General features: G+C 51.2%; 1 protein-coding gene across 3 annotated transcripts in view; it reads right to left on the reverse strand.

Annotated features, from left to right (window-relative positions):
* The window catches only part of CPAMD8 (C3 and PZP like alpha-2-macroglobulin domain containing 8), a 57,886-nt gene extending 34,311 nt beyond the window's left edge, over window positions 1–23,575 (reverse strand). For 2 of the 3 annotated variants that reach the window (XM_081136985.1, XM_081136986.1), the window contains exons 1-10: window positions 13,462–13,511; window positions 12,365–12,478; window positions 10,727–10,811; window positions 9,460–9,568; window positions 7,234–7,461; window positions 5,503–5,673; window positions 4,333–4,461; window positions 2,718–2,901; window positions 1,268–1,440; window positions 517–666 (exon numbers count right to left, since the gene is read on the reverse strand). In XM_081136985.1, the coding sequence (XP_080993111.1) occupies window positions 517–666; window positions 1,268–1,440; window positions 2,718–2,901; window positions 4,333–4,461; window positions 5,503–5,673; window positions 7,234–7,461; window positions 9,460–9,568; window positions 10,727–10,811; window positions 12,365–12,478; window positions 13,462–13,495 (1,377 nt within the window). In that variant the 5' untranslated portion in view covers window positions 13,496–13,511. Of the gene's footprint in view, window positions 1–516; window positions 667–1,267; window positions 1,441–2,717; window positions 2,902–4,332; window positions 4,462–5,502; window positions 5,674–7,233; window positions 7,462–9,459; window positions 9,569–10,726; window positions 10,812–12,364; window positions 12,479–13,461; window positions 13,517–13,932; window positions 13,951–15,697; window positions 15,751–15,826; window positions 15,993–17,775; window positions 17,799–19,490; window positions 19,643–23,332 lie in introns of those variants that run through there. The other variant, XM_081136987.1, reaches the window with a different exon arrangement.
* Between the last annotated feature and the right edge of the window lie 714 nt (window positions 23,576–24,289).

Below are 24,289 nucleotides of genomic sequence, written 5' to 3' on the forward strand. Positions count from 1 at the left end.
GACTGAGCCTAAAGCAACATTGTGCCTCAAAGAACTGTTTGCAAAGATAACAATAATTATGATTACCAGACGGAAAAATTTTAAAAACTGCTTAGAATTAGCATCAGTATGTTATCTGCACCAACAGAAATGCCTTCCTTCTATTGATGTAATTGTTCCTAACCGGACACTCTTTGGGCTTCTACCCGAATCAATATGTCCCAAATAGCTATTCTTATTGATATAGAATAAATGCTTGTTTTCTCACTTAGAAATTCCTTTTATTTTTAGGTTAGTATTGGCATTAGCCTATTTTAAAGATGGGCAAACTGGAGCTGGAGAGGTGGAACCTGGATAAAGTCTTCTGAATTTGACTTGATCTTTCAACTGCACCAAAGCAGCAACAAGGAGTGGGTTCACTGAGAAATGAACCCAATGGAGAGAGACTATCTGGATTCACACTGGGCTCTTCACTTGTTGAAAAGCAAGAGAGCACTGTGGAGGTATTGGAACCCGGCACCCAAGGGCCCCACTCACCTGGTCAGGAGTCAGCCGAAAACCAGACCTCAGCAGGTAGACACTCTTATCAACCACAGCAACACACACGCAGCTGCCCCTTGCGGCCTTGACCCGCAAGTCAACAACCTCCCCAGGCTGGGTCTCATTCACTGAATACGTCAGTGAAACCTGGACCCAAACACAGCAGAGAAATCAGGAGCTTGGCCAAACCCTCCCAAACCACCCACCCACCCTCTCCACCTGCCAAGGAGAGTCAGCCCTCGCTAGCTCAGCCAGAACCCTGACTTTGTCATCCAGGTGAGGACAAAAGTGGGAGGCAGAGTGACAGGAACTAGGCTGGTGCAACTGGGGCATTCTGTGCAGAGGATGGGAGGGGAGGAGCGGGGAGACGGTGCTTGCCGAGGGCACATTGCAGACAGCTTCAAAGGGTGCAGGGAGAGGGAGAGCAAGCCTGAGCCTGCGGTTGGGGACATAAGAGGTGTTCCTTAGGTCTGGAGCCCAGTGGGGACAGAGAACAGCTGACTGCTTTTCCCTGTGTGTGATGAATGCAATCCCCATCCGGGTGACTTTTGGAGAAGCTCCGCCTAAGATGCGACTATGTTCTAATTATTCCTGAAGGTTGGGCAGCCATCACAAATCCTGCTAGTGACACCACAATGTGGCAGCTGTGCACAACCCACCCCGGCACTGACACCCTGGGGCTCCCAGCCCCGGACAGTGATTGCCCCGTACCCCCTCACGTCCCCCGGCTGGGATCCCCATGTTCTACCTGGTTTTCAAAAAAGGTCTCCACGGGGAACTGGAGGCTGTCGGCAACCCCTTCCCCATTCTCCCTGATATAGAAGACCAGCAGGCGGCTGAGGGGGCCCATGCTGGGGGTCACGGCCAGGTGGAGAGAGGTCACGCATACATCGAGCCTGGCTGTTGGGGCTGGAGGGGGCTCTAAGGCAAGTCAAAGGTGGGAGAGGTGTGAGAACCCAGCATCCTACAGTGAGAACACCAATGCCCCAAGCTGCACAGCGCAGGGAGGTGCTGGTACAGGGCCAGTGCTCCTCGGACACTGTTTCACCCAGAAGGGAAGGGAGGCGAAACCCCAGAGTATGTAGGGGAACAGTGCCTAAATCCCCATCGGGCCAGAAGCTCTTACCCAGGACGCTGCTGCACCTCAGGGGACGTTTGGCAATGTCTAGGGACATTTGTGGTTGTCACAACTTGGAGGTGCTACCAGCATCTAGTGGGTGGGGGCTGGCATGCTGATTAACACTCTGCAGTGCACAGGACAGAGAATGATCCGGCCCAAAACATCAGTAGGGCCAAGGGAGAAAGTGATTTAACATGAGAGAGAGACTGTCTACCTATGAATTTATGTTTCTGTTCATGAGTGAGTCAATCTCTCTGGACAGCTGTTTGGGCATCCATCCATCTATCCACCCATCCAATTATCCTTCCCTCTTCCATCCTCCCTCCCTTCCTTCCATGCATCCATATATCCAACTTTCTGTCTTTCTATCCATCCATCCATTCCCCCACCATCTCTTTCTATATATAAATCTATATATCTATCCATCTATCTATCTCAGGGATTCTCACCCAGGGTGACTTTTCCCCCTAGGGACATTGGTGATGTCCGGAGACTTTTAGGTTGTCACACTCTGTGTGGATGTGTTGTTACTGGCATCTGGTGGGTGGAAACCAGGGATGCTCCATACCCTCTAGTGTCCAGGACATCCCACCACAGAGGATGACCTGCCCTCAAATGTCCCTAGTCCCCATTTTGGAGAGCCTGCTTTAGGCAGAAGGGCTGTGGAAAGGAGGGGCCTGGGGAAGACTTTGGGACAGAGGTGAGTCTCATGAGGAGCACATGGAGTCAAGGAGGGGGAAAAAAGAACTCACTGGTCAAAGGCTGATAGGGGCCTGGCCGAAGGCAACATAGCAGCATGTGGGCCAGTGCAGAGTTCCCACCTATTGCTGGCCTGCCCCTGCCCCTGCCCCTGTGGATACACAGTAAGGATGGCCTTGAGAGGACGTCTCCATCTCGAGCAGCTGGTCCCTCCTGCCACCCTGGCACCAACCCTGTCTCACCAGGGGTATATGTCTTCCGCCGTGAGGCAGGCTCCCCTCTTGGCTGTGTCTGGCTTACCCTTCTTTTCTGGGGCACCTGTTCCAGCCTCAGTGGTTCAGAAGGAAGAACAGTACCTCCAGCCTGCGACCCGGCTCACCTGTCTCAGAAAGGTGTGTTAAGCGAATCGGTTTGTCCAGAGCTGCCCGCCTGCTTCTCTGCTGGGTGATGTGGGCAGGTTGCTGGCCTGAGAGCACGATGTTGCCCCGTGCAGCCACCTCGTAGTACAGGGTGAAATTGCAGGGACATGTGGATTTCATGGAAAAATGGGCTTCTTCCCCCACCTGCAGGAAACATAGAGCATGGCAGGCCCTGCCTGGCACCCACAGCCTGGCACAAATGCCACCGCCTACCCAGGGAGACGGCCACTCTGGGGCCACAGGGAGGCTGGTAAGGCTAACAGAGGAGTGCTGGCCATAGGGCAAGTCACCCAGTATCCTGTCCTGGCTATGGCCATGTCCCCTTGACAGCCTCAGCTGCTGCTCTATAAATGGGCTTTAGTGCACATGAAATGTGATAATGGTAGCTCTCAATGAGGTATTGTTTCACAAAGAATTGAACTTGGCCCAAAGAGAGGTCTGACCTTTGTCCCCAGCTCCTAATAGGTGATCTCTAAGCCACTGAAATGTGCTGCCTAAAAAGTGTCATTGTTTACCTACAGTCTTGGGCCACACCAGACAGTGACAATATGACATGGTGGGGACTTTGGGCCATGCTCTCATCAATGTTTCTATCTCTCTGTCCCTCTCCCTTCCACTCTCTCTAAAATCAATAAAAACATATATTTTTTAAAAGCCATGGAGGAAATAAAAAGAAGGCATGGAGGAATCTTCGATGCAAGTTGCTAAGTGAAAGAAGCCAAACTGAAAAGGCAACATCCTACATAATTCTGACTACACAACATTCTAGAAAAGGCAAATGTATAAAGACAGCGAAAAGGTGAGTGGTTGCCAGGGGTATCAGGGAGGGAAGCATGAGTAAGTGGAGCACAAAGGATTTCTAGGACGTGAAATCATTCTGTGTGATACTGTAAAGGTGGATATATTTCATTATACATTTGTCAAAACTCACAGAATGTGCAACACCAAGAGAGAACCCTAATGTACCCTGTGGACTTTAGTTAATGATAATGCACCGATAGTGGCTCATCCATTGTAATAGATGTGCTACACTAATTCAAGGTGCTACTAATGGGGAAACTGTGCACGGGAACAGGGGCACATGAGAACTCTCCCAACCTTCTGCTCAATTTTTACAGATCCTCTCCACACACCACTCCATGCATCTTAACTGGGATCGTGAAATAACAGACTCGAAAAGAACTAAGGTGACACCCAGCTCCAAGTTCAGCTCATCTTTTCACTCAGTGTGCCTGAGTGGGGAAAGTCTTGGTGCTTTCACACAAGAAGTGGAAGCCTCCAGATAGTGGGGAACCCAGGCCAACAGCAGGGGTCCCATCTCAGGCCTGGAAGCAGCAGCACCCTAAGGGCAAGAGTGATGTTTATTACTGTGATCCTGGGCCATGACCTTAATATTCATCACAAATAAAATACGGGCATTCATTCCAAGGAATATACCCTTGCTAGAGGGACAGGGACTCCAGCATCAGCATCAGCATCAGCCCTGCTGGGGCATGTACAGGTCCCCTGGAGGCACGTGTACACTGCATCCTGGGCCCTGTCTTGCCTGGGAATGAGCACAGCTAGAAGCCTTACCTGCAGGGGGCGGGAGGGTGGCTGCAGCTGCAGATAGCACTGGCTTGGGGAGTACCAGCTGCTGAGAGACAGGTAGCTGGGCAGATACTGGGTCCCCACAGGCTTTCCATTGAGTGCCGTCACCTTGGTCTGAAGAAGAGAGGGTACTTAGTTAGACCTGGGTGCCTGGAGTAAGAAGGGAATCTTTGGGATGCTTCTGCCTGCCCAGCCAAGCAGCAAGACCCTCTCAGTCTCCAATTTCCCTTTCAGGAACCCCCTCAGACAATGGGGTTTAGTGTGGCCAGCCTGTTCTCCCCAGCTCTGTGGGAAACAAGTGGCCAAGACTGGCCACAGGGTGTTGGAGGTTGGCTAGGGTTACAGGTTCAATCCCCGGCCCCGGGTCAGGGTTCCTATGGGAAACAACCAATCGATGTGTCTGCTCACATAGATATTTCTCTCTGTCTCTCCCCCGCTCCCTTCCACTTTCTCTAAAAATCATTGGAAAAAATATCCTCAGTGAGGATTAACAACAAAAAATCTTTAAGGACATGTTGCCCACAGGGGACACAGAGACCACAAGTGTCTTCAGCTCCCACCTGCATATTTGTTCTCAGCTACCTCCTGTCCTCACCATCCCCATGTTCACGGGGTCGTCACAGAGCCGGGACCCCTCCTCTATCACGCCTGCTCTTCCTTCCTCTAGCAATCAGACAGCAAGTCCTACTGATTCTACCTCAGCAGCTCCAGGCTTGGTGCCTTCCCCACCATCATATCCTATGTGCTTACCTGTGGTCCCCCAGCCACTCCCCACTCCGAGCACTGGAGCAGTTGCTGGGTGTTAAAATTCAAATCACTCTGTCCCCTGACACTACCTTCTGGGTGAACCCCAAGCATCCCTGGGAGGTGGGGGTTAGCCCCATTGGCTCCCTCCTCTATATCTTTCTGAAATGGCTCAGCCCAGCTAGGTACTTGCAGGACACAATTGCACTATGATTGTGGTCCTCTGAGCCTCTGCATATATTGTTCACCCTCCCAGAAGCAGCCTCCTCCCTTGCCCTGGGACAGTTGAGTTATCTGTTCCCATGTTGGGTTCCCCCATCAGGCTGAACTCCCTGGGGATAGGGAGAGTCCCTAGGTCCACTGAGTCGGTGCCTGCTAGCTGAATAACAAGGGTCCAAGTGACTCACCCACCTCCAGCCACACATGCTGGGCTGATGTGGGAATGGAGGGGATTTCAAACTCCACAATTCCTCCCTGGGATACAGATTCAGTGGTGTAGATGTTGTCCTTTGGTGTCAACTCTGCCCTGATTTGAACCGTCACTCCCTCAGCCGGACTGCCATCTGGGTAGGACAGCTCCACCTGGAAGGGATCACCAAAGAGTCAACATGGTTAGGGTGGTTAGGATGGCAATACTCCCCAAAATGACCTAGACTTGACCTGATTCCCACTGGAACCTGAGCCAGCTTCTTTGCAGAAACAGACAAGCTAATGTTAAAATTCTCAAGGAATTGCAAGAGGCTTCAAGTAGTCAAAGCAATCCTGATAAAGAACAAAGGAGAGCCTGGCTGGTGTCGCTCAGTGATTGAGCATCAACCTAGGAGCCAGGAGATTGAGGTTCAATTCCCGGTCAAGGCACATGCCCAGGTTGTGGGCTCCATCCCCAGTCAGGGGAGTGTAGGAGGCAGCCAATCAATAACTCTCTCATCATTGATGTTTCTATCTCTCTCTCTCTCTCTCTCTCCCTTCCTCTCTCTGAAATCAATAAAGATTTTTTTTTTTTTAAAAAAAGAACAAAGGATAACTCACATGTTGCAATTCAAAAGTCACTACAAAGATATAGCAATCAAGACAGTGTTGTATTGGCATAAGGACAGACATGGAGATCAACGGGATAGAATTGAGAGTCCAGAAATAAACCCACATATCTACTACAGCCAATTGATCTTCGACGAGCGTGCCAAAACAGTTCAGTAGGGGAAAGCATAGTTTCTTCTACAAATGGTGCTGGGACCACTGGATCTCCACATGCAAAAGAATGAAGTGGTACCCCTATCTCACATTCTATAGAAAAGTTAACTCAAATGGATTATAGACCTAAAAATAAGAGCTAAAACTATAAAATGCTTAGAAGAAAACAGGAAAAAAAACCTCATAACCTTGGACTTGGCAAAGCAGTCACAAGGTGCAAATCAATAGGTGGTGGCCGTAAGTTAGCCTCACGCCATGCCAGGGTACGAACAGGGTGGGCAGTGCTATGGACGGTTCCTCGTGACTCTCAGACTTCACTCATTCAGGTGGGTAGAACAATCGGTCAGAATGAGGGGTTCAGAAGACATGGATGTTGTGAAAGAAATATGGTCAGTGGGCCCTGAGGGACCCTGGAACAGCCCTTCATCTGTGCAGGTATTTGGTGACGGAGTGATGGAGGCCTCAGCCTGCGTGATTCCCATTAACAGCTCTGTTCTTTAATGCAGATAGTGGGTAATTTCTCAGCTGCACATGAAATGTTCCCCTTTTCCCAACTCGACAGCCCCAAGCCCCTTCTTCATACATGTTCTGACCATGCTGGAATCCTAAAATCAAGGGGCACATGGGCTGTGTCTCCATGCCTGGGTCAATGGTGACAGAGATCCTGGCACAAAGAGAGAGGGAGGTCCCAAAGTGGAGCAAGAGGGGGACACAGTGTGAGGACAAACCATCGTGAGCCTGTGAGTGACCTATGGAAGGCAGGAGGGCACAGGGGTGTGGCCAGCTTCCCCCTGAGGTGAAACCAGGCTCTGCTGGCTTTGCCTATCCCAGCTGCAATTGGGACCCTACTGTAGTGGTTTTTCAGTGGCCCTCAGGCAGGAGCTAGGATGGAGGCAGTACAGAGCTTGTGACCTCAGATGGCCCCTGCTGGGCACCAGCCCCAGCGCTTACCATCCCCACGTAGGACAGGCCGGGCTTAAACTGCTTCCTGGTGACCTTGGAATACCGGATGTCCACCAGCTGCTTTTGGACCGGGGTGGAATCGTCAAAGGCCACCTGCTGGCTTCCATCCATGGTGGTCACCGTGGCCCAGATGCTGACTGTGCCCCGGAAGTGCTCAGGGATGTCAGTTGGGATCATGTCCCTCACGCAAATGTTGAAGTCCTGGGAGCCATGAATCTGGAGGCAGGAGACAAACAGGCTGTGCTCACTTGGAGTGGCTTCGAGGGAGGACTTGCAAACACACATCTCAAGTACGGGACTCTCCAGCCACCTGTAGGGCCAAGGGACACTCAGTGACATACCCAATCTATACTGTGGGTCACTGTGTACAGATGGATCCCTGCTGGATATGCAGAATGTCCCTGTTTGCTCTGTTGATCAGAGGGTGAGACAATTGCCCTCCAGCCAGATGGCAGGGCGGGGATTTGAACCCGGTCAGCTCCACTCTGGTACACTCACTCCCCTCCTGTTCCCGGGGCACAGAACTCCCCTCCATTCAACCCCTATCTTAGGGCCAGTCAGGACCTGGCCAATTCACATCCAGAAACATCTGTGGAATGAATTACTCAGTAAATGAGAGAATTAAGAGAGAGGCCACCACAAGCGGCAGCCCCCAGGGAGAACAGAAGGGACAGAGAGAAGCTTTGGGTGGGGGTGGGGAGGAGCTGGTGCTAACAGGGTTCAACGGTGGAGGACCCCACAAAGGCGCAGAATCTCCAGGATGTGCGAGCAGGTACACTGTAGCATACTCACAATGTAAAGAAAAACAAAAACCAGATTATAAAACTTGACATACACGGGAATGTGAAATCTTGCAGCCGCTTTGGAAAAACAGTCTGGAGTTTCTCAAATGGCTAAACACAGAGTCACCATTGACAGACCAAATAGACAAACAGACCATGGCCAGCTCAGTAGAAAAAGAGAACATTGACCCCCAGTCAGCAGTCACCAGCCCTAGAAGCCGACCCATCATTTACAGATCAGACTTGCCTGAAGTCAGGCCCAGTCTCTAGCAACTAAATAATAACCTGTAACAGTTGGCCCCCAGCAGCCAGGACTTAATTAATAACTGAAAATTTCCCTGATTTTCACTCCTGCTTCCAACCAAGGACCAACTGGAGAAAGCCAAATGTGTGTTCCTAACCCACTGTATTGGATGCCCGCTTCATATAGCTGCCTACAGCTTCTCTGGGTCACCAGCCTCCAACGGGGCACACCTGAAGCTGCTTCCTCTTCCTTTCACTATAAAGCTTTCCCACATCTCCGCCTGCCATTGAGTCTCTGCCAAATGCAACTGATGGCTGATTCCCTTGCTACAGCAAACTTTGTCCTTATTTAGGTGGTTTTCATTTAATCCCACACCACTCGACCCAGGAATGCCACACCCAAGAGAAATGAAAACATCCAGCCATGCAAAAACTTATAAATGAATGTTCAGAGCAGCACTAGTCGCAATCACTAAAAAGTGGTAACAACCCAAAGCCCATCAATGAATGAATAGATAAACACAATGTGGTCCATCCATACAGTGGAATATTATTCAGCTGTTAAAAAGGAATGATGCACTGATACATGCAACATGGATGAACCCTGTAAAAATGATGCGCAATGAGAGAAGCCAGGCACAAAAGGCCATAAGCCCATTTATAGGAAATGTCCAAAACAGGCAAGTCCATAGAAAGTAGAGTAGTGGTTGCCAGGGGCTAGAGATGGAAAAAGGGATTAACTGCAAAGGGACATGAGAGATTTGGGAGGGTTGGTGGCATCATTCTAAAACTAGATAGTGGTGATGGGTGCACAACTCTGTGATTATACTAAAAACCACTGAATTGTACACTCTATCTGGGTGTTTGAATTGTGTGGTACAGAATCATATCTCAATAAAACTATTTTTTTAAAAACTTTACATACAATATCCTGGGAGGAAACACATCAAAATATCAATAATGGTTGTGTCAGGCTATTGGAGAACAAGTCATCTTTATTTTCTTTCTTTTAAAAAAATGTCTAAAGTCTCTATGTTCAGCCCACAAGAATTTTATCATCGGGAAAATCCCTTCCCTATACTGTACTGTTTTAGAAATTAAAATAAAATGGATGACAATAGAGCTGAAGCTGAGGGCAGGCCCTATGGGAAGGGACCTGCTGGGTGAACAGCCTGCGGTTCCTTCTCACCTTCATGGTTCTGAGGACGGGGCACCCCACCTCCTGGCTGTAGTACCCCACGCCATTCACAGTCATGTTGATTATTAAGGTTCCAGAGACAGGTTTCCCAAAGGTATACCTGGAACAAAAGGACAGCGGTAGTTAAATTTCACAAGCAGAAGTGTGGTCACTGGTACAATAGCTGGACGAGGGTAGAGTGGTCCAAGGCTACCTAGTGACTATTACCAGGAAGTGCTCAAGGACATGTGCCAAGGTCGTGTCCTGCACACAGGGGTGCTTCTCCATCCTACATTCCAACCTTACAGCCCCTCCTGCAGCCCTGAGTCAGGACAGGTAACGTCAGGGCAGTGCAATCCTCTGTACCAAGCCTCACGCTTGACAGAAAAACAGACAGAGTCAGAGAGGAACTCTGGACCAGGATGTAAGAGACAACCACTGGGGTTGGTGACACCACTGGAGCATGAGGGAGGCCTGGTCCTAAGTTCAGCTTTGAACTAGGGACTTGACTTCTCTGAGCTTCCATTTCCCCACCCAGAGAATGGGAATAAAACTTTCATCTCAGGGATGTTGGTGAGATTTAAATTTATGTATGTCATGCCTGATGCAGAGGGGACACCAGGGCACAGAGCAAAATGGGAGATTGTAGTAATAAAAAAATAACGCCAGGCACTTCAACCTTATTTTCTAAACTAGAAAACATGTGCATATCCAGCACATCCTTGTATTTTAACACACACACACGGCTGGAGGAGACACAGGCCAGAAAGCTGCCTCAGCCAGGCCACAACCTCCAGCAGGGAGCAGAGGTGAAGTGCGAATAAGGGCCTTGAGGGGCTCTCCCTGGAGCCCCAGAAAGGGACAGTGTCTCTTGATGACCTCTGTTCAGCCCCGCACTTCGGGCTTGGTCAAAGGCCCAGCCATTAAGGGGGCAACCTCCTCTAGAAATCCGTCAGGTCAGCCCCCCAGCTGTGGGTGCTGCCTATGGGGAAGGGGGACAGCAGCAGGGTAGGAGACGCCCCTGGGGGAGGGTGATACCCTAGGGGGAGGGGTCCACTTTGGGGAAGGTTGCTCCCTCGGGGGAGGAGCATGTCCCAAAGGGGAGGAACATGCCTATGGGGGAGGAGCACAGCAGCAGGGTAGGAGACACCCCTCGGGCAGCAGGTGAGGAGCATGCCCACGAGGGAGGGGCATCCCACAGGAGGAGGGGCACACCCCTGGCGGGAGGGGTATGCCTGTGGGCTGTGGGGGCAGGGGTAGGAGGGGTCCCCCTTCTCACCTGGCCCGCACAGTGCCAGTCTCGCAGGCGTCCACGTCCCGGATATAGCGGGGTGGGTCAATCAGGAGCTCAAACTTCGGCAGCACTGAAGGGAGAGAGCAGAGGAGGGAAGCGGGTGGCTTCCACCACTGGGTTGGCCTCAGAGGAGCACTGGAGGTATCAGAGGAATGACAGCCCTGCCACTGCACACTTACACTACTAGAATCCATGCCACCCTTTGTTGAGCACTGGCAGCTCTCTGGGGATTTGCCAGTCACTTCTATTTCTTATTTTTGGGCGACCAGCACTCCATTTCTGTCAGGGATCCACATGCTTTGAGTACAACAAATCCCATCCCATCCCAGGGGTGAGCCAGTGGCTCCTGGACCAACTAGGGGCATCCTGAGGGTGCTTATGCCTAAAAGGGGCCTCTCTTTGCTCACAACAACCCTGAGAGCATCCAGCCTTCTGGTCACCCTGTGCAGCTCACAACTTGGGGAGGAGGGACCAATTCCCAGGGAGCAGCATTGAGGAAACCTGGTCCCAAAAGCTTGTTACACAAGCCAATAAATTCCTTTTATTTTGCCCTGGCCTGTGTGGCTAAGTGGTTAGTGTCAGCCCAGGCACTGAAGGGTGGAGGGTTTGATTCCCAGTCAAGGGCATGTACCTGGGTTGCAGGTTCGATCCCCACGTGCTGGGGCAAGTGGGGGCACATGAGGGAGGCAACAAATCGATGTCTCTCTCTCACATCAATGTTTCTCTCCCTCCCTCTCTCTCTCTCTCTCCCCCTCCCTTCCACTTGCTCTAAAAATTAATGGAAAAAATATCCCCTGGTGAGAATTCACACACACACACACACACACACACACACACAAATTCCTTTTCTTTTGTTTACTATTCACTGGGCTTCTGTTGCTTGCAACCCACGCCCTGACCTCTATAGCTTTTCCTTCCAGGATCTTCTTCTTAAAAGGAGAAGCCCTTGACCACGTAGGGAGATTTTAGCACAGAAGCAAAGTAACTGGCTCTGGCAGGTTCGCTCCCTACCTCTTGTTACTTAAGCACTTTCGTTAATGGTTCTCTCAGCCTCGGTTTCCCCATCTGGAAAGTGGAGATACCCCCACAGAGTCAGAACAAGGATGAAAGAAAAAAAGAAAATGATGGACTTAAAAGGAAAGGAAATTCTCACACATGCTACAACACGGATGAACTTGAGGACATTATGCTGAGCGAACTAGCCAGTCACAACAGGACAACTACTGTGTGATCCCACTTATACAAGGTCCCTAGAGGAGTCAGATCCATAGAGACAGAAAGTAGATGGTGGGTGCCAGGGGCTGGGGGAGGGAGAAACAGGGAGTTAGTGTTTAATGGAGGCAGTTTCAGTTTGGGAAGATGAAAAAGTTCTGGAGATGAAGGTTTGCACAATGTGAATGTACTTAATGCCACTGAACTGTCCACTCAGAAATGGTTAAGGTGATAATTTTATGTTACTTATATTTTACCACCATTTTCTTAGAAAAGACATGACAAAGGCCAGCCCTCCACACCGAGCCTGGCCGTCATGAGCCCTCAGTGTATGGGGCTCCCGACATCCTCCCCTGGATCGGTGGTTTCTCCCAGATCTGAAATCCTAGAATCCTAGATTCTCCAACTTACCATACTTTTGAACTTCAAAGGACTTGTTGTACATGTGGCCTTGCATTTCAACAAAGATGAACCATTCTCCCAGCACCGGCTGGTCGGACAATGGGAAGGTCATGTTGGTGACGCCTGTGTCAAGAGAGGGCAAGTATGTGTGCAGAGAGCTGGCTGGGCCCTGTGTCCAGGAGCAGTGAAGTCAAGGTAGAGGCACTCTGGGGACCCTGTGCCTCGCCCTACCCTAAGCTTCCCCTCAGGGAGGCCGGAGACCACACCAAGGCTGGGTGGGTCCCAGCAGAATAATCACCCCTGCAGGCTGGGGGAAGCACGAGAGACTGCGTCTGGGAGTCCTGGGAGAGCCCTGCCGCCAAGGTGAGGCAGGCCAGGAGCTAGATCAGCCAGGGAGGCGGACGGACACTCAGCTCATTCAATCTGCTCCCCACCTGAGTCGTTCCTTTGGTTAGGGAGATTGCACACGCCCTGTCCAGCCCTGTCCCTTCTCAGCAGCCCTCAGAATCCCGAGAAGGGTGGACATGGGGAGGGGTCAAGGCCAGCCCAAGGGACTAGGAGGCCTGACACTGCAAAAACCACCATGGCCCATGCTCCTACTAGAGGCCCCACACCCCACGTCTGGCTCGAAGAGGCACATGGTCTGTCACATGTGTGTATTTTCCAGGCTGAGGTTGCACAGCTTTCCTCAGTCCCCCCAAATCCCACCTACCACTTCCCCTCTCTCAGGGCTCCACTCCCCTTAGGGTTAAAGCTAAAAGGGAGAGATCAGTTACATAGCCCTTATTGTCATAGAGAAAGAAGAAAATGCCAGCTTCTCAGCCAAAGCAGAGCCTCTGCCATCTCGTGCTGGGTGGGGTACGATGGGGTGGAAGACCTACCGTGGGAGGAAGATTAGGGGGTGCCGACAAATGAGGTCCCAATGTTCTAGAAAGGTCCCCAGTAACGGGCAGGTGCCCCAGCTGGCTCCCAGGCACAGAGAAACAGAGGCGGAGCGTCCCCGGACAAAGCACATCCTGTTTTCCTGAAGGTTTATAGCACCTGCCACCCTAAGGTGCAGCCCCCAAGCCACAGAGGAAGAGAGGAGAGGGTGGGAGGAGGCTCACCGCAGCAGGCGGGCTCCAAGCGTCTCCACTCCATGATCCTTGAGCCCTGGGGGTCCTGCGGGGGCACACAGTGAAGGCAGAGCAGCTAGCATGTGCTTGGGCACTGCGTGGGCCTTCTGAGCCCTCCAGGGCAGGATAAGCATGGAGGGCAAGCCCCGCATTAGCCATTTACATGGGAGCAAACAAGAGCTTGGAATGCAGTAGGGACTTGTTTGGGGACAAGCCCGGCCCCGTCTCACCATTTAGGGATCACCAGTTAGGAATCTGTGTGCAGTCTACAAAGAGACAGACAGACACACGCTTGGCCTGTCCCACAGTGGACCCAGGGGCCAGTGTGGACCAGGTGCCATCCTTTCGAGGCACTGGGCAGGAGGGGAGCAGTGGGTGGGCAGTGAGTGAAGACAGATCAGGTCTTGCTGAGAGAAAGCTAACCAGGCTGAGAGTCAAAGCCGAGGAGGGCAGGCCACTCACCAGGACATAGGCTTCCAGCTGCAACAAAGACAAACAGAGGCAGTGAGCAACCCCCATTCCAAAATCCCCCAACCCTCTGTGCATGGCCTGGTTCCCATGGGACACCCAGAGTTGCTCTTATGGGTTGAATTGTGCCTCCCCACCCCACCAAATTCATATGCTGACATTCCTAATCCCTACTACTTCAGAATGTAACTGTATTTGGAGATGGTTCTTTATAGAGATAATCAACTTAAAATAAGGTCATTAGAATAGGTCCTAATCAAATAGGACTGGTGTCCTTATAAGAAGGGGTGATTTAGACACAGCTATGCATAGAGCAGTGCTTTTCAACCAGTGCGCCCCAAGAAATTTTAAAACATGCAATACCTGACTATTTAGTCAGGAGCAATATCCTCTTTTCCCTTAGGTTGTCAAATTAAAAAATGACAACAAATGTGATGACTGTACTTTGATTAGATAAAAGAATGTTTTTATTCTTAAAGACTATAGGTGCTCAGGGGTGATAACTACAAATTATTCTCAAATAATTTATCTTTTTTTTTTTTTTTTTAATATATCTTTATTGATTTCAGAGAGAGGAAGGGAGAGGGAGAGAGAGAGATAGAAACATCAATGATGAGAGAGTCACCGATCGGCTGCAGCCCACAACCCGGGCATGTGCCCCGACCGGGAATCAAACCCTGATCGCCTGGATCCTAGGTCGATGTTCAACCACTGAGCCACGCCCGGCCGGGCTCAAATAATTTATCATTAAAGTAATTTTATAAGTACATATGTACATACGTGTATATACAGAGAGAGAGCGAGAGCACATAAATGTAGCAAAATGTTTGTAATTGGTGAATCTAGGCCTGTGGTTCTCAAAGTGTGTTCCCTAGACCAGCAGCAGCATCAACTGGGAACCTGTTAGAAACACAGATCCTTAGGCACCTCCCTAGAAACTACTGAATCAATAACTCTGGGGAGGGCTCAGGAATCTGTTTGAACAAGTCCCCCAGGGCAATCTGATGCACACTCAAATTTGAGAACCACTGCTCCAGATCAGGACTTACTTGGTCAATTCCAGCCCTCCGGCCATATCTGGCCCTCTGCTTATTTGTGTAAATAAAGCTTTATTGGCACCCAGCCACATCCATTCATTCACATATGTCTGTGGCTGAGTTTGTTCAACAACAGCAGATCTGAGTAATTGTGACAGAATCCTTCTCACCCCCAGACCTGAACATATTTACTACCCAGACCTTTAAAGAAAGTTTGCCAATCCCTGGGCTGAATGAAGGGCATACAGGATCTCTCTATGCTGTTCTTCCAACTTTTCTGTATGTTTGAAGTTATTTCCAAATAAAAGCTTAAAAAAAAAACACTGCCTTCTTTCTGTGAATATGTTTATTTCGAAGGAGAAATGATGGGTTTGCTGTGCAGTTATATTTTCTTTCTAATAAATGCAGGGCTACTAAGAGTTCAAATGATAACCAATAGCTACTTAAATCCTTCCTAAGCCTGCAGGAAAGGGTACTGGCCACTTCAGGGGCCACTGGTGTCCCTTATCGAGGAACAGTGCACCCACCAGCATTCTTGCCTCCTTCTGCCGCACAGACCACCTTCTGGGCCTCCCAGGAGAAGTGGAGCCCCAGGAAGGAACCAAAATTGGAGGTAAAAATTGTAAGAGGCCAGAGGAGAAAGGCCAGTTGTTGATGGTGGCCCTGGCCAGGGTATCTCAGGTGGGTGTGTTCCAGGCACACGGTTTAGAAGCAAATCTCACCTTCTCACTGATGGGCCTCAGGTCTGGGGTGACGGTGAAGACACTTATGAGCACTAGGAGAAAGGAAAGAGACATGTAGCAGCTCCAGGCCATGGCCAGCCCTTCCCCCAACCCGCACCAGCCACCCACCTCGGTGCTCGGGCCTGTACACTGGCTTGTCGGTCTGGATGAACACGGAGGCTCCCCGCGCATCCACGGTCACTGAGGTCTGATTGTGGAAGAGGGTACTCTCCTCTGCCTGCTGGTGTCGGCCCCACACCTTCAGGAGGGCCTGGCCCCAGAGGCCTGTGGGCACCTGTAGGCAGAGCGTGGAACATTGGAAATAGGATGTCACCCTGGAAGGGACCAAGGTGTTGGAAAAGCAGTGTGGAGGTCTAGGGTGAGGGTGCTCACCCGAGGTAATTGTGCCCCCCAGGAGATATTTGGCAGTTTCTGGAGACGTTTTGGGGTGTCACAGCTCAGTGGAGGGCATCTAGAGGGTGGAGGCCAGGGATGCTGCTCAACAGACTAGAGATCCCAGAAGGGTCTTGGATCCGTAGCACTTAGAATAGTTCTGGATGAGCATTTCTCAACTTGGGTTAGGGGCGGGGAAGGAGGACCCTGCAGTGTCTGGAGACATTTCTAATTGTCATAACTGGCGATGAAGGTGCTATTGGCATCTATCTAGTGGGTTAAGATCTGCTGGCTCCCTCTCCCAGAGTTCATTGGTCTCCTACACAAATCCCCATCGATCCTGTGAAGAGTGCCTTCCTGTGTGTGGTGGTAGGGGGCAGCATATAAGCTTAACCCCTGTCCGGGCCGCCCTGCTTTCTGATTCACAAGAAGCAGGCCGGCTCAGAGGAGGCTGGCAAGGGTGGCTGGAGGGTATTTCTTGATGGTTTCCCAACTGTTGACATTTGGGGCTGGTTTGTTCTCTGGGGTGGGGAGGTCTGGGCACTGTGGAGTGTTGAGCAGCATCCCTGGTCTCTACCCACTAGATGCCAGCAGCAACCCCACCATCACCGTTGGGACATCCATAAATGTCTCTAGTCATTGCCAAATGTCACAGAGAGAAAAAGAGTTCTATAATTGACCTCCTTGCCACAGCTCTTAGGTACTAATGACACAACCGCTGGAAGAGGAACCACCTCAGACTTCATTCTGATCACTGGCAGAGGGCACATTATAATTAACAATGACTTTCAATTTAGCCCATTCATTTAGGGATTCCTTTGAGCATCTGGTAAAAGTTAAGGACTAGCTAACTCAGTAAACGCCTACAATTTCAGTGCTTACAAACCCCTGAAAATCCAAGGACTCCAGTTTAAAAACCCACGTCAGAGAATTACCTACAGTGTAGTTTGGTATGTAAAGAAGTTTTTAAATAACAATATTCAATGCCAACAAGGCTGCGGAAAATTTGGTCTCTAATGTATGGGGGAAGGGGGTGCCATGGGCAGGCCATGCTGTGTCTTTTAAAACAGAGCAAAACTGCCCTGACCAAGTAGTTCAGTTGGTTAAAGTGTCGTCCCAATGCACAAAGGTTGCAGGTTCGATCCCCAGTCAGGGCACATACAAGAAACAACCAACGAGTGCATAAATGGGTAGAACAACAAATCCATGTTTCTCTCTCTCTCTCTCTTCCTTCCCCCTTAAAGGGCATCAAAAGTTATACACAGATTTTTGACTGCATGGGGGCATTGCGCCAGTAACTCCCTCATTGTTCAAGGATCAACAGTATACAAAAGGGATGCAATAAGGTGTTGTTTACAACAAGATGCAAAATACAATTATAGAGACTTGAAATCATAGAAGTATGTTTATATGGTGTGTTTAGAGAAAACAACAGGGAACACCATGGTGGATACCCTTTCATTGCAAATATGAAAGAAAACATCCTCACATAGACAAGGTTTTGCAGGAAACATGAAAAAGTGAAAAGTATGGGGAAAGGGATTATGGGTGACTTTTCTCCTTTGATAAATTCTTTCCTCATCAATCAATTTTACATTCCTGTTTATGACTTTTCTCTTGTTCCATTCCAATTCAGTTCTTTATTTCCAAGGTAGAGTTTATGATTTTAAAAATTCATAGCTTACCTTGAGTTTGATTGTCCCTTTATCTAAAAAATGAAAATAAACAAAAAAGGGTTAAATCAGAAGCTGTGTTTTCCTGCCCAACCTCCCTGGGCTGCGGCCTTACAAACAGGAGTTTCTCAACCCAGAGAGATTTTCTATGGACAATCTCTGGGTCACGCTGGGCTGGGCTGGGATTGGCAGAAGTGAGAGGTTTCCTCCAAACTGGTGAGAGCTAAAGGCCGGAGGGGACAGACAAAGCTGAGCTATTCAGGGGAAAGTTGGCCGGCCTGCAAACTTGATTCACTTCACCCCTGGCCTCTGCCCAAGGTAAGCTGTGAGAGGAGCAAAGAGAAAACTCCAGTGAAGAGGAACAGGGGAAAGAAGAGGAGACTGAGGTCCCCAGTGGACCTTGCTCAAGTGGATCTGACTAATCTCCCATCACCTCTCTCTTCGACCCAAATGGAGTCATTTGTTATTCCGACACCTCTCGGGGCTTTCTGGCCTTCAAGCCCTATTTAGGCATCTACTGCTTCTGTCTCCCAGAATCAATTCCTCGCTAGCCAAACCCTGATTTCCTTGTGGGAACCATCTGCCCAGTTCCCAGTCCATGTCATTCGGTGGGGGTCCCTGCAAATCTACATAGGCCTTGGCCCTGATCACTGTGATTGGCTCAGGGTTGAGCACATGATGACCCGAGATAGGCCAACCAGCATAGGCCTTGACCTTGGTCACAAGGATTGGGTCAAGATTAAGCATATGACCCAAAATGAACCAATCAGCATAGGCCTTCTCCCTGGTCACAGGGACTGGGTCAGAGTTGAGCATATGACCTAAGATGGGCCACTCAGAAGGAATCCTGGGAACCCCACAACCACTTCCTCTGAGCTTTGAGGAGACACAGGCCCATCCAGAAATGGGGCCAGGAGATGGCTAGAAATGTCCATGGACTTTTCTAGTTATTAGAGCCCCTAAAACTCTGTTGTTGAAACCAACCTGAGTTGGGTTTCAGGGCTGGCCACTGGAGTGGAATAGGGACTGCCTGCACTCTTCCTGCCCACCCAGTCCCTTCTCCTAGTTTCCACGCCAGGCCAGCCTCCCCATGTCCCCCCAGAGGACAGGTGCTGTCCCACTAGAGCCCAGCATCATCTCTGTGTCTCCTGTGGCTGCATCATGTTCATGCTCCACATGAGGAATGAGTGACCCACTTTGCCAGACTGGGTGCCCCCAAGGCAGGGCCCTGGTCTCACCACCTTTGCCCAGGAGGCCAGTGCTGTTGTTATCTGCAGTTTACCAAGGAAACTGTGGGAGAGGCTGGCTGAGGGCTTAAGCTCCACTCAGCTGTAAGCCCAGGTCTAGATCCAACACCACATGAGGGGTGGGGAGAGGGGTCAAAGCTCAGTGAAAGGTCTGATGTGGCCCCCATCCCACCTCTAGCCAAAGCTGACACAAAAGGGTGCTTTACTCCATCCATATCTGTACCCATAGAACCTGGGCTGCTGAGGAGCAAAGTATTCTGATTTCCCATTCTGGGCAGGTGGCTGTCCCTCCTGGGTCTTACTCTCTTTATCTGTGACATGGGGAGAATTCAGTCTGCCCTCCCTCTCCTGCTGGAGTTCTGGGGAGGTAATATGGGAGGAAGCAAAGCAGTGCCCACCCTGCCAAAGCCCTGAAGGCCAGCAAACTGCTCCACTGTGCAAAGGTAGAGGAAGCCCCTGTCAGACTCCGCAGGGACCTACCCAGGATGGCTCCCTGGCTCCATGCCACTGCCTCGCCCTGGGCCACCAACTGAGCCTGGACCATGACTTCCCTTGGGGAGTTAAAGATGGTCACGCTGATGACTTCCTCCACTCCCGAGCGGAAGACAGAGGGTGCAGCGATCAAATAGCCCCTGCAGGAGAGGAGAACCATGGTGAAGGCCAAGGGTTGCCTGACCCACCCGTGGCTTCCCTGCTACACAGGCAGGGTCAGGGTGCACCCCAAGCTGACTCCCACCTAAGCCTGACCACACCCCGAGAGCATGGTCACTTTATGTGCCTATGTTCCCCATCAAACTATGAGCTCCTGAAGACCACGGACTGGCTTATTCACCTCTAAAGCCCTCATGAGGTAAGAATCTGGCCTCTCTGAATCTACCCAGCACCACACACACCCCCTTCGATATCCGCATTCTGGCCTCTGGCCTTTTCTCTGCCATTGGACATTTTCACTTGTCACATGCAGTCTAAAATACTCTTCCCTGTAGGCTAATGGGCAGGACTCTACTTCATCCGCCCAGCCACTCTGTGAGAAGTGCGAACATCTCCCATTTACAGAGTCAGAAATTAAGTCCTGGAGAAGCCAGGTCATGTGCCTGAGTCAGTGAGAGACCAGGATTTGAACCCAGGCAGCCAGAATGGAACCCAGTGGAAAGAAGCAAGGAGCTTCCCACAGCATTAATTTTAAGAATAAAACTCTGAAAACAAACTAAATGACCTGACACAGGAAAAGCTCCGCGAACCATGGAATCAAAACATCCCTCTAAAAATCCTCAGCTTGACTGTGAAGACACTTCTGGAAAAAAGGTATCCTTATCCACATTTCCAGACAGGAGAACTGGCCTTGCAGAAGGAGAAGGAATGTGCACCAGATCACACAGCCAGGCAGGAGAAGGCCCTGGGTGCCCTTGGGGTACCTGGCCTGAGTCCCAGCCCTGCCCACCTGAGTTCCTGCCTCCTCATAGTCTGCAGCTTTCCACTGAAAATTACAAAGGCTCATCCATAACCACAGGACCTGCTCACAATGCAACAAGTGCCAAGAGCACCAGCAGCAAAGGCAGTCCAATTCCAACTGTGTAGAACTATGGGCACCAGAAGGAAAGAGGCGAAAGAGAAAACTCTGAGCCGGGCATTGAGATTAGGAGAGATTTTCATTTCTCTAAATCCTCTCTGAGACAACCTGACATCCACATGCAAAAAGATGAATTTAAACCCTTACCGCACATTGAACACTAAGATGAATTCAATATGGGTCAGAGATCTAAATGTAAAACTATAAAAGCACTAGAAGAAAACACAGGAGAAAGGCTTTGTGAACTTGTGTTGGGCAAAGATTTCATGAATAAGATACTAACAGCACATTCCCAGTCCATCAGAGAAATCACTGATAAATGACTCATTAAAACTTCATGAAAAGTCTGGCATTTCAAAAGACACAATGGGTTCCTGCAGCACTGACACTGGGAGCCTGCTGTGCTCTATCTGGCTCAATGACCAGAGTTCATGCACCCTGGGTTCCTATGTGTACTGTCCAACTGCAGGACCAACCAGAGCCTGCAAGGATCTCGAGGACCTACCCTCTCCTATATGACTCTGGCACTAATGAGAGTGGGCAAAGACCCTAATTTCAAAGGTACATTGGCCAGACCCAGCAATGACTGGAAGGAGTAATGTTCTGTCTGACTCCAGCACCAACAAGTGCCTGCCAACTGGGTTCCTGAGTGCATTGTTTGGCCCCAGCCATGCACAGAGCATGCACTGTTGCTGGGTATGTAACTATATCTTCTGGAGCGTGCAGTGGCCCTGGGTTTCGTGGATGTCCAGATCCAGTACTGACACGAATGTGTACTGACCCTGGATCTTATTCTGTATTCTGTCCGACTCCAGCACCCAGTATGCAGTGATGCTGGGAATGGACATGGACCATTTTAAGCATGGGAAGACCCTTGCTTCATATGTGATGTGTAGTGTCCAGTTCCTGCACCAACAAGAGAGTGCAAAGACCCTGAGATCCCCTGTGCAGTGCTGGCCTCAGCGGTGCACAGAGCATGCAATGATCCTGAGTACTATACTGTCCAGAGCACACAGTCACCCTAGGGACATGCTGTTACTATCTAACTCCAGCATCAACCCGGGCGTACAGTGACCCTGAGCTCCTGTGTCCTGTCTCGCTGCTGCACTGGAATGTGGCCGCAATTAGAACAGAGTCTTTTCGTCCAGCTCCCAGCTGATCCATGGGGCCTCCCACCTAGTATGTGCTGAGTGTGGAAGAGCATCTGGGGAATATACAAGCCACATGTTTGTTTTCTTTGGTCTCCTTTAGAGCCCTTATCCAGGTCTTAGCCTCTTCACCCAAAGGTCCAGAGAACCACATGAATTTTCCCTGTAGGTCAGGAGCTTCAGCTGGTAGTATGCTCACCAGCCAATCACTGTCAACCCTGATATTTGGGCTGACACTGGCTTCTCATCTTTTGGACCTGGAAAAAAAGTGGTGTTTGGTAAAGTGCAGTGTTGATCTTACAACTCTTGCAAATCCATGCTGTTTTCTGGGTCCAGGGATTTCTCATGCAAAAAACACATGGGGGCACAATCCAGAGCTTTTCCTAAAGTGAGATCCTCCAGGCCGGTGGACCGAGGCTCAGAGGCCAGCTAATCTTGAACCCCAAGTCCATCACTGTGTCTCCCAGCATGGGTTCCATTTCACCCAACAGTGGTAAGATCCCAGGGCTCATTTCGTCAAACCCTGTTTGAAACTCTTCAACAAAGGGACTCTGAACTTGGTCCATATAAGGCAGGGTCTCTCATTTAGAGCTGTGTCATGCTGTGTGTTGGGGGCTCATCATAAGTGGCAGAATGTTTAGCAGCATCTCTATCTCCTGCCCAGTAGATTCCAGCAGCATTTCCTCCCCCTGGATGTGACAACACCAAAATGCCTCTGGATAATGCTGAATGACCCCAAGGGGACAAAAATCACCCCCTGGCTGAGAACTGATATTCTAAAAGGTGTCACATCAGCACAAAAGTTTGCTGGATTCCAACTTCACAAGGTCCAGGGGAGGAAAATCCCATTGCTCGAAGTGCAGTGTGGTGTCTTTTCAAATTGTGATCCCAAAGGAGCAGTGTGGCTGGAGGCGCTGCCACCCACCCAGACCCACTGGTGCCCTGTTTTCTGGGAACTAGACAAGGGCTGCTTGAACAAACCACCTTATAAAGGCTGAGCTGAATGAAAAGGTTGAGCTTGGGCAGCTGGAGGCAGCCCCCCTGAACCCACAGTCTTGCAGGGCTAACCCGAACTGAGCAGGTCTGGAAAATTTCCCTATGAAGCCAGCTCATGGGAAATTCTCCTTAGCAGCTAGTTAATTCACCTCCTCACTGTGTCAGTCCACCAGAAGCTCTGTAAGAGAACTCCAAGAAAAATGTGGAAACCAAACAAACACTTCCTCCCCCACCACCACACCCTTCCTAGGAAAACGAACTCTCTCCCATTTCTCAGCCAAAAGGCGAACCTCTTACCTTCATGCCACGGACAACTTGAAATCACCACCCCAGATGACAGCCACGGTCACCCAAGGGAGAGAGGTGAGGTGGGTGGGCTTGCAGCCTGAGCTCTGGTGAGTCCCTGTACCTCCAGGGGGCCACTTGTGAAGCCTCAGAGTTCCCTGTTTCCCAGTCCGACCCGTAAGTATTGGGGGACTAGAATCTAGGTGCCACCCAGCGCAGAGGCTGTGTGCCCTTGGACTGGTCGCTGCACCTCTCTGAGCCAATCTCCGAGACTCCCACCCAGAGAAGGCGGCCAGCCTTCTCTGTCGCCCGGGGCTACTCACGGGGCCTGGGGCTGCGCGGCGTGCACGCCGTCCCTCGGCGACAGCAGCAGCAGGAGCCGGAGCAGCGGCCCAAGTAGGGCTCCCCACATTTTCCGGCTCCGCGGAGACGCTGCACCCAGGGAGGGGGCCAGGACCGGGTTGGACTGGGGCTGGGGTCCGAGCGCCTCTGTCCCCGCTGCGCCGCCGGGGGCCCTTTGTTCGCAGCCCCGGCGCCTTGCGCCCTGCGCCATGCGCCCTGCTCCGAGCCCGGCCAGGCTGGGGCAGCGGGGACCAGCCCCCTCCCCGGACCCGCCTCGGCCGGACCCGCCCCGCGCGCCCCGCCCCTCCCCGCCCCTGCCTGTCCCGCCCCGAACTCATCCCCACCACAGACTCTCCCCACTCGCTCCCGGGACCCGCCCCCTGCCCGGATGCGCCCCCAGTCCCGGCCCATCCCCTTCCCCTCAGCGACCCGACCTATCCCCTCTGCCCCTCCGCCGCGGCCCAATACCCTCCCCAAACCCGCCCCCGTCTCCGCACTGTCCTTGCTTCCACCCTGTGGGTCCGCCCCCCAAGCCGCCAACCCAAGGCCCCTCCGTGGACATGGACCCGTCCCCGCCCCGCATAGGGGTGGGGCGGCTCTGTGCCCTTTTCACCCCCCACCATGCAGGGCCTGCTGTGTCCCCCCAAACTCCCCTCGCCCCCACCCTGGAGACTTGTGCCATGAGCAGAGCTTGAGGAGCGGAGCCCTTTGGAGAAGCTAAGGCTGGCTAGGGGGCCAACCCTCCAGACTCACAGCTACCTCCAGGTCCTTGTCTCTCCTCAATTCTGCCCTCTCCCCATCCCAGGGGTCTGCAAATCCCCTGGGCAAGGCCCCTTCCTCTCTGAATCTCCTTTTTTCTCTGACAAACAGCAGAGGTGGGCCAGCACCCCTTCTTCTCTTGAGGGCAGGGATCCCCTCCTGCCTCTCCCAGTGTCTCC

The sequence above is a fragment of the Miniopterus schreibersii genome (assembly GCF_964146895.1).
Source record: "Miniopterus schreibersii genome assembly, chromosome: 4".
Taxonomy (NCBI): domain Eukaryota; kingdom Metazoa; phylum Chordata; class Mammalia; order Chiroptera; family Miniopteridae; genus Miniopterus; species Miniopterus schreibersii.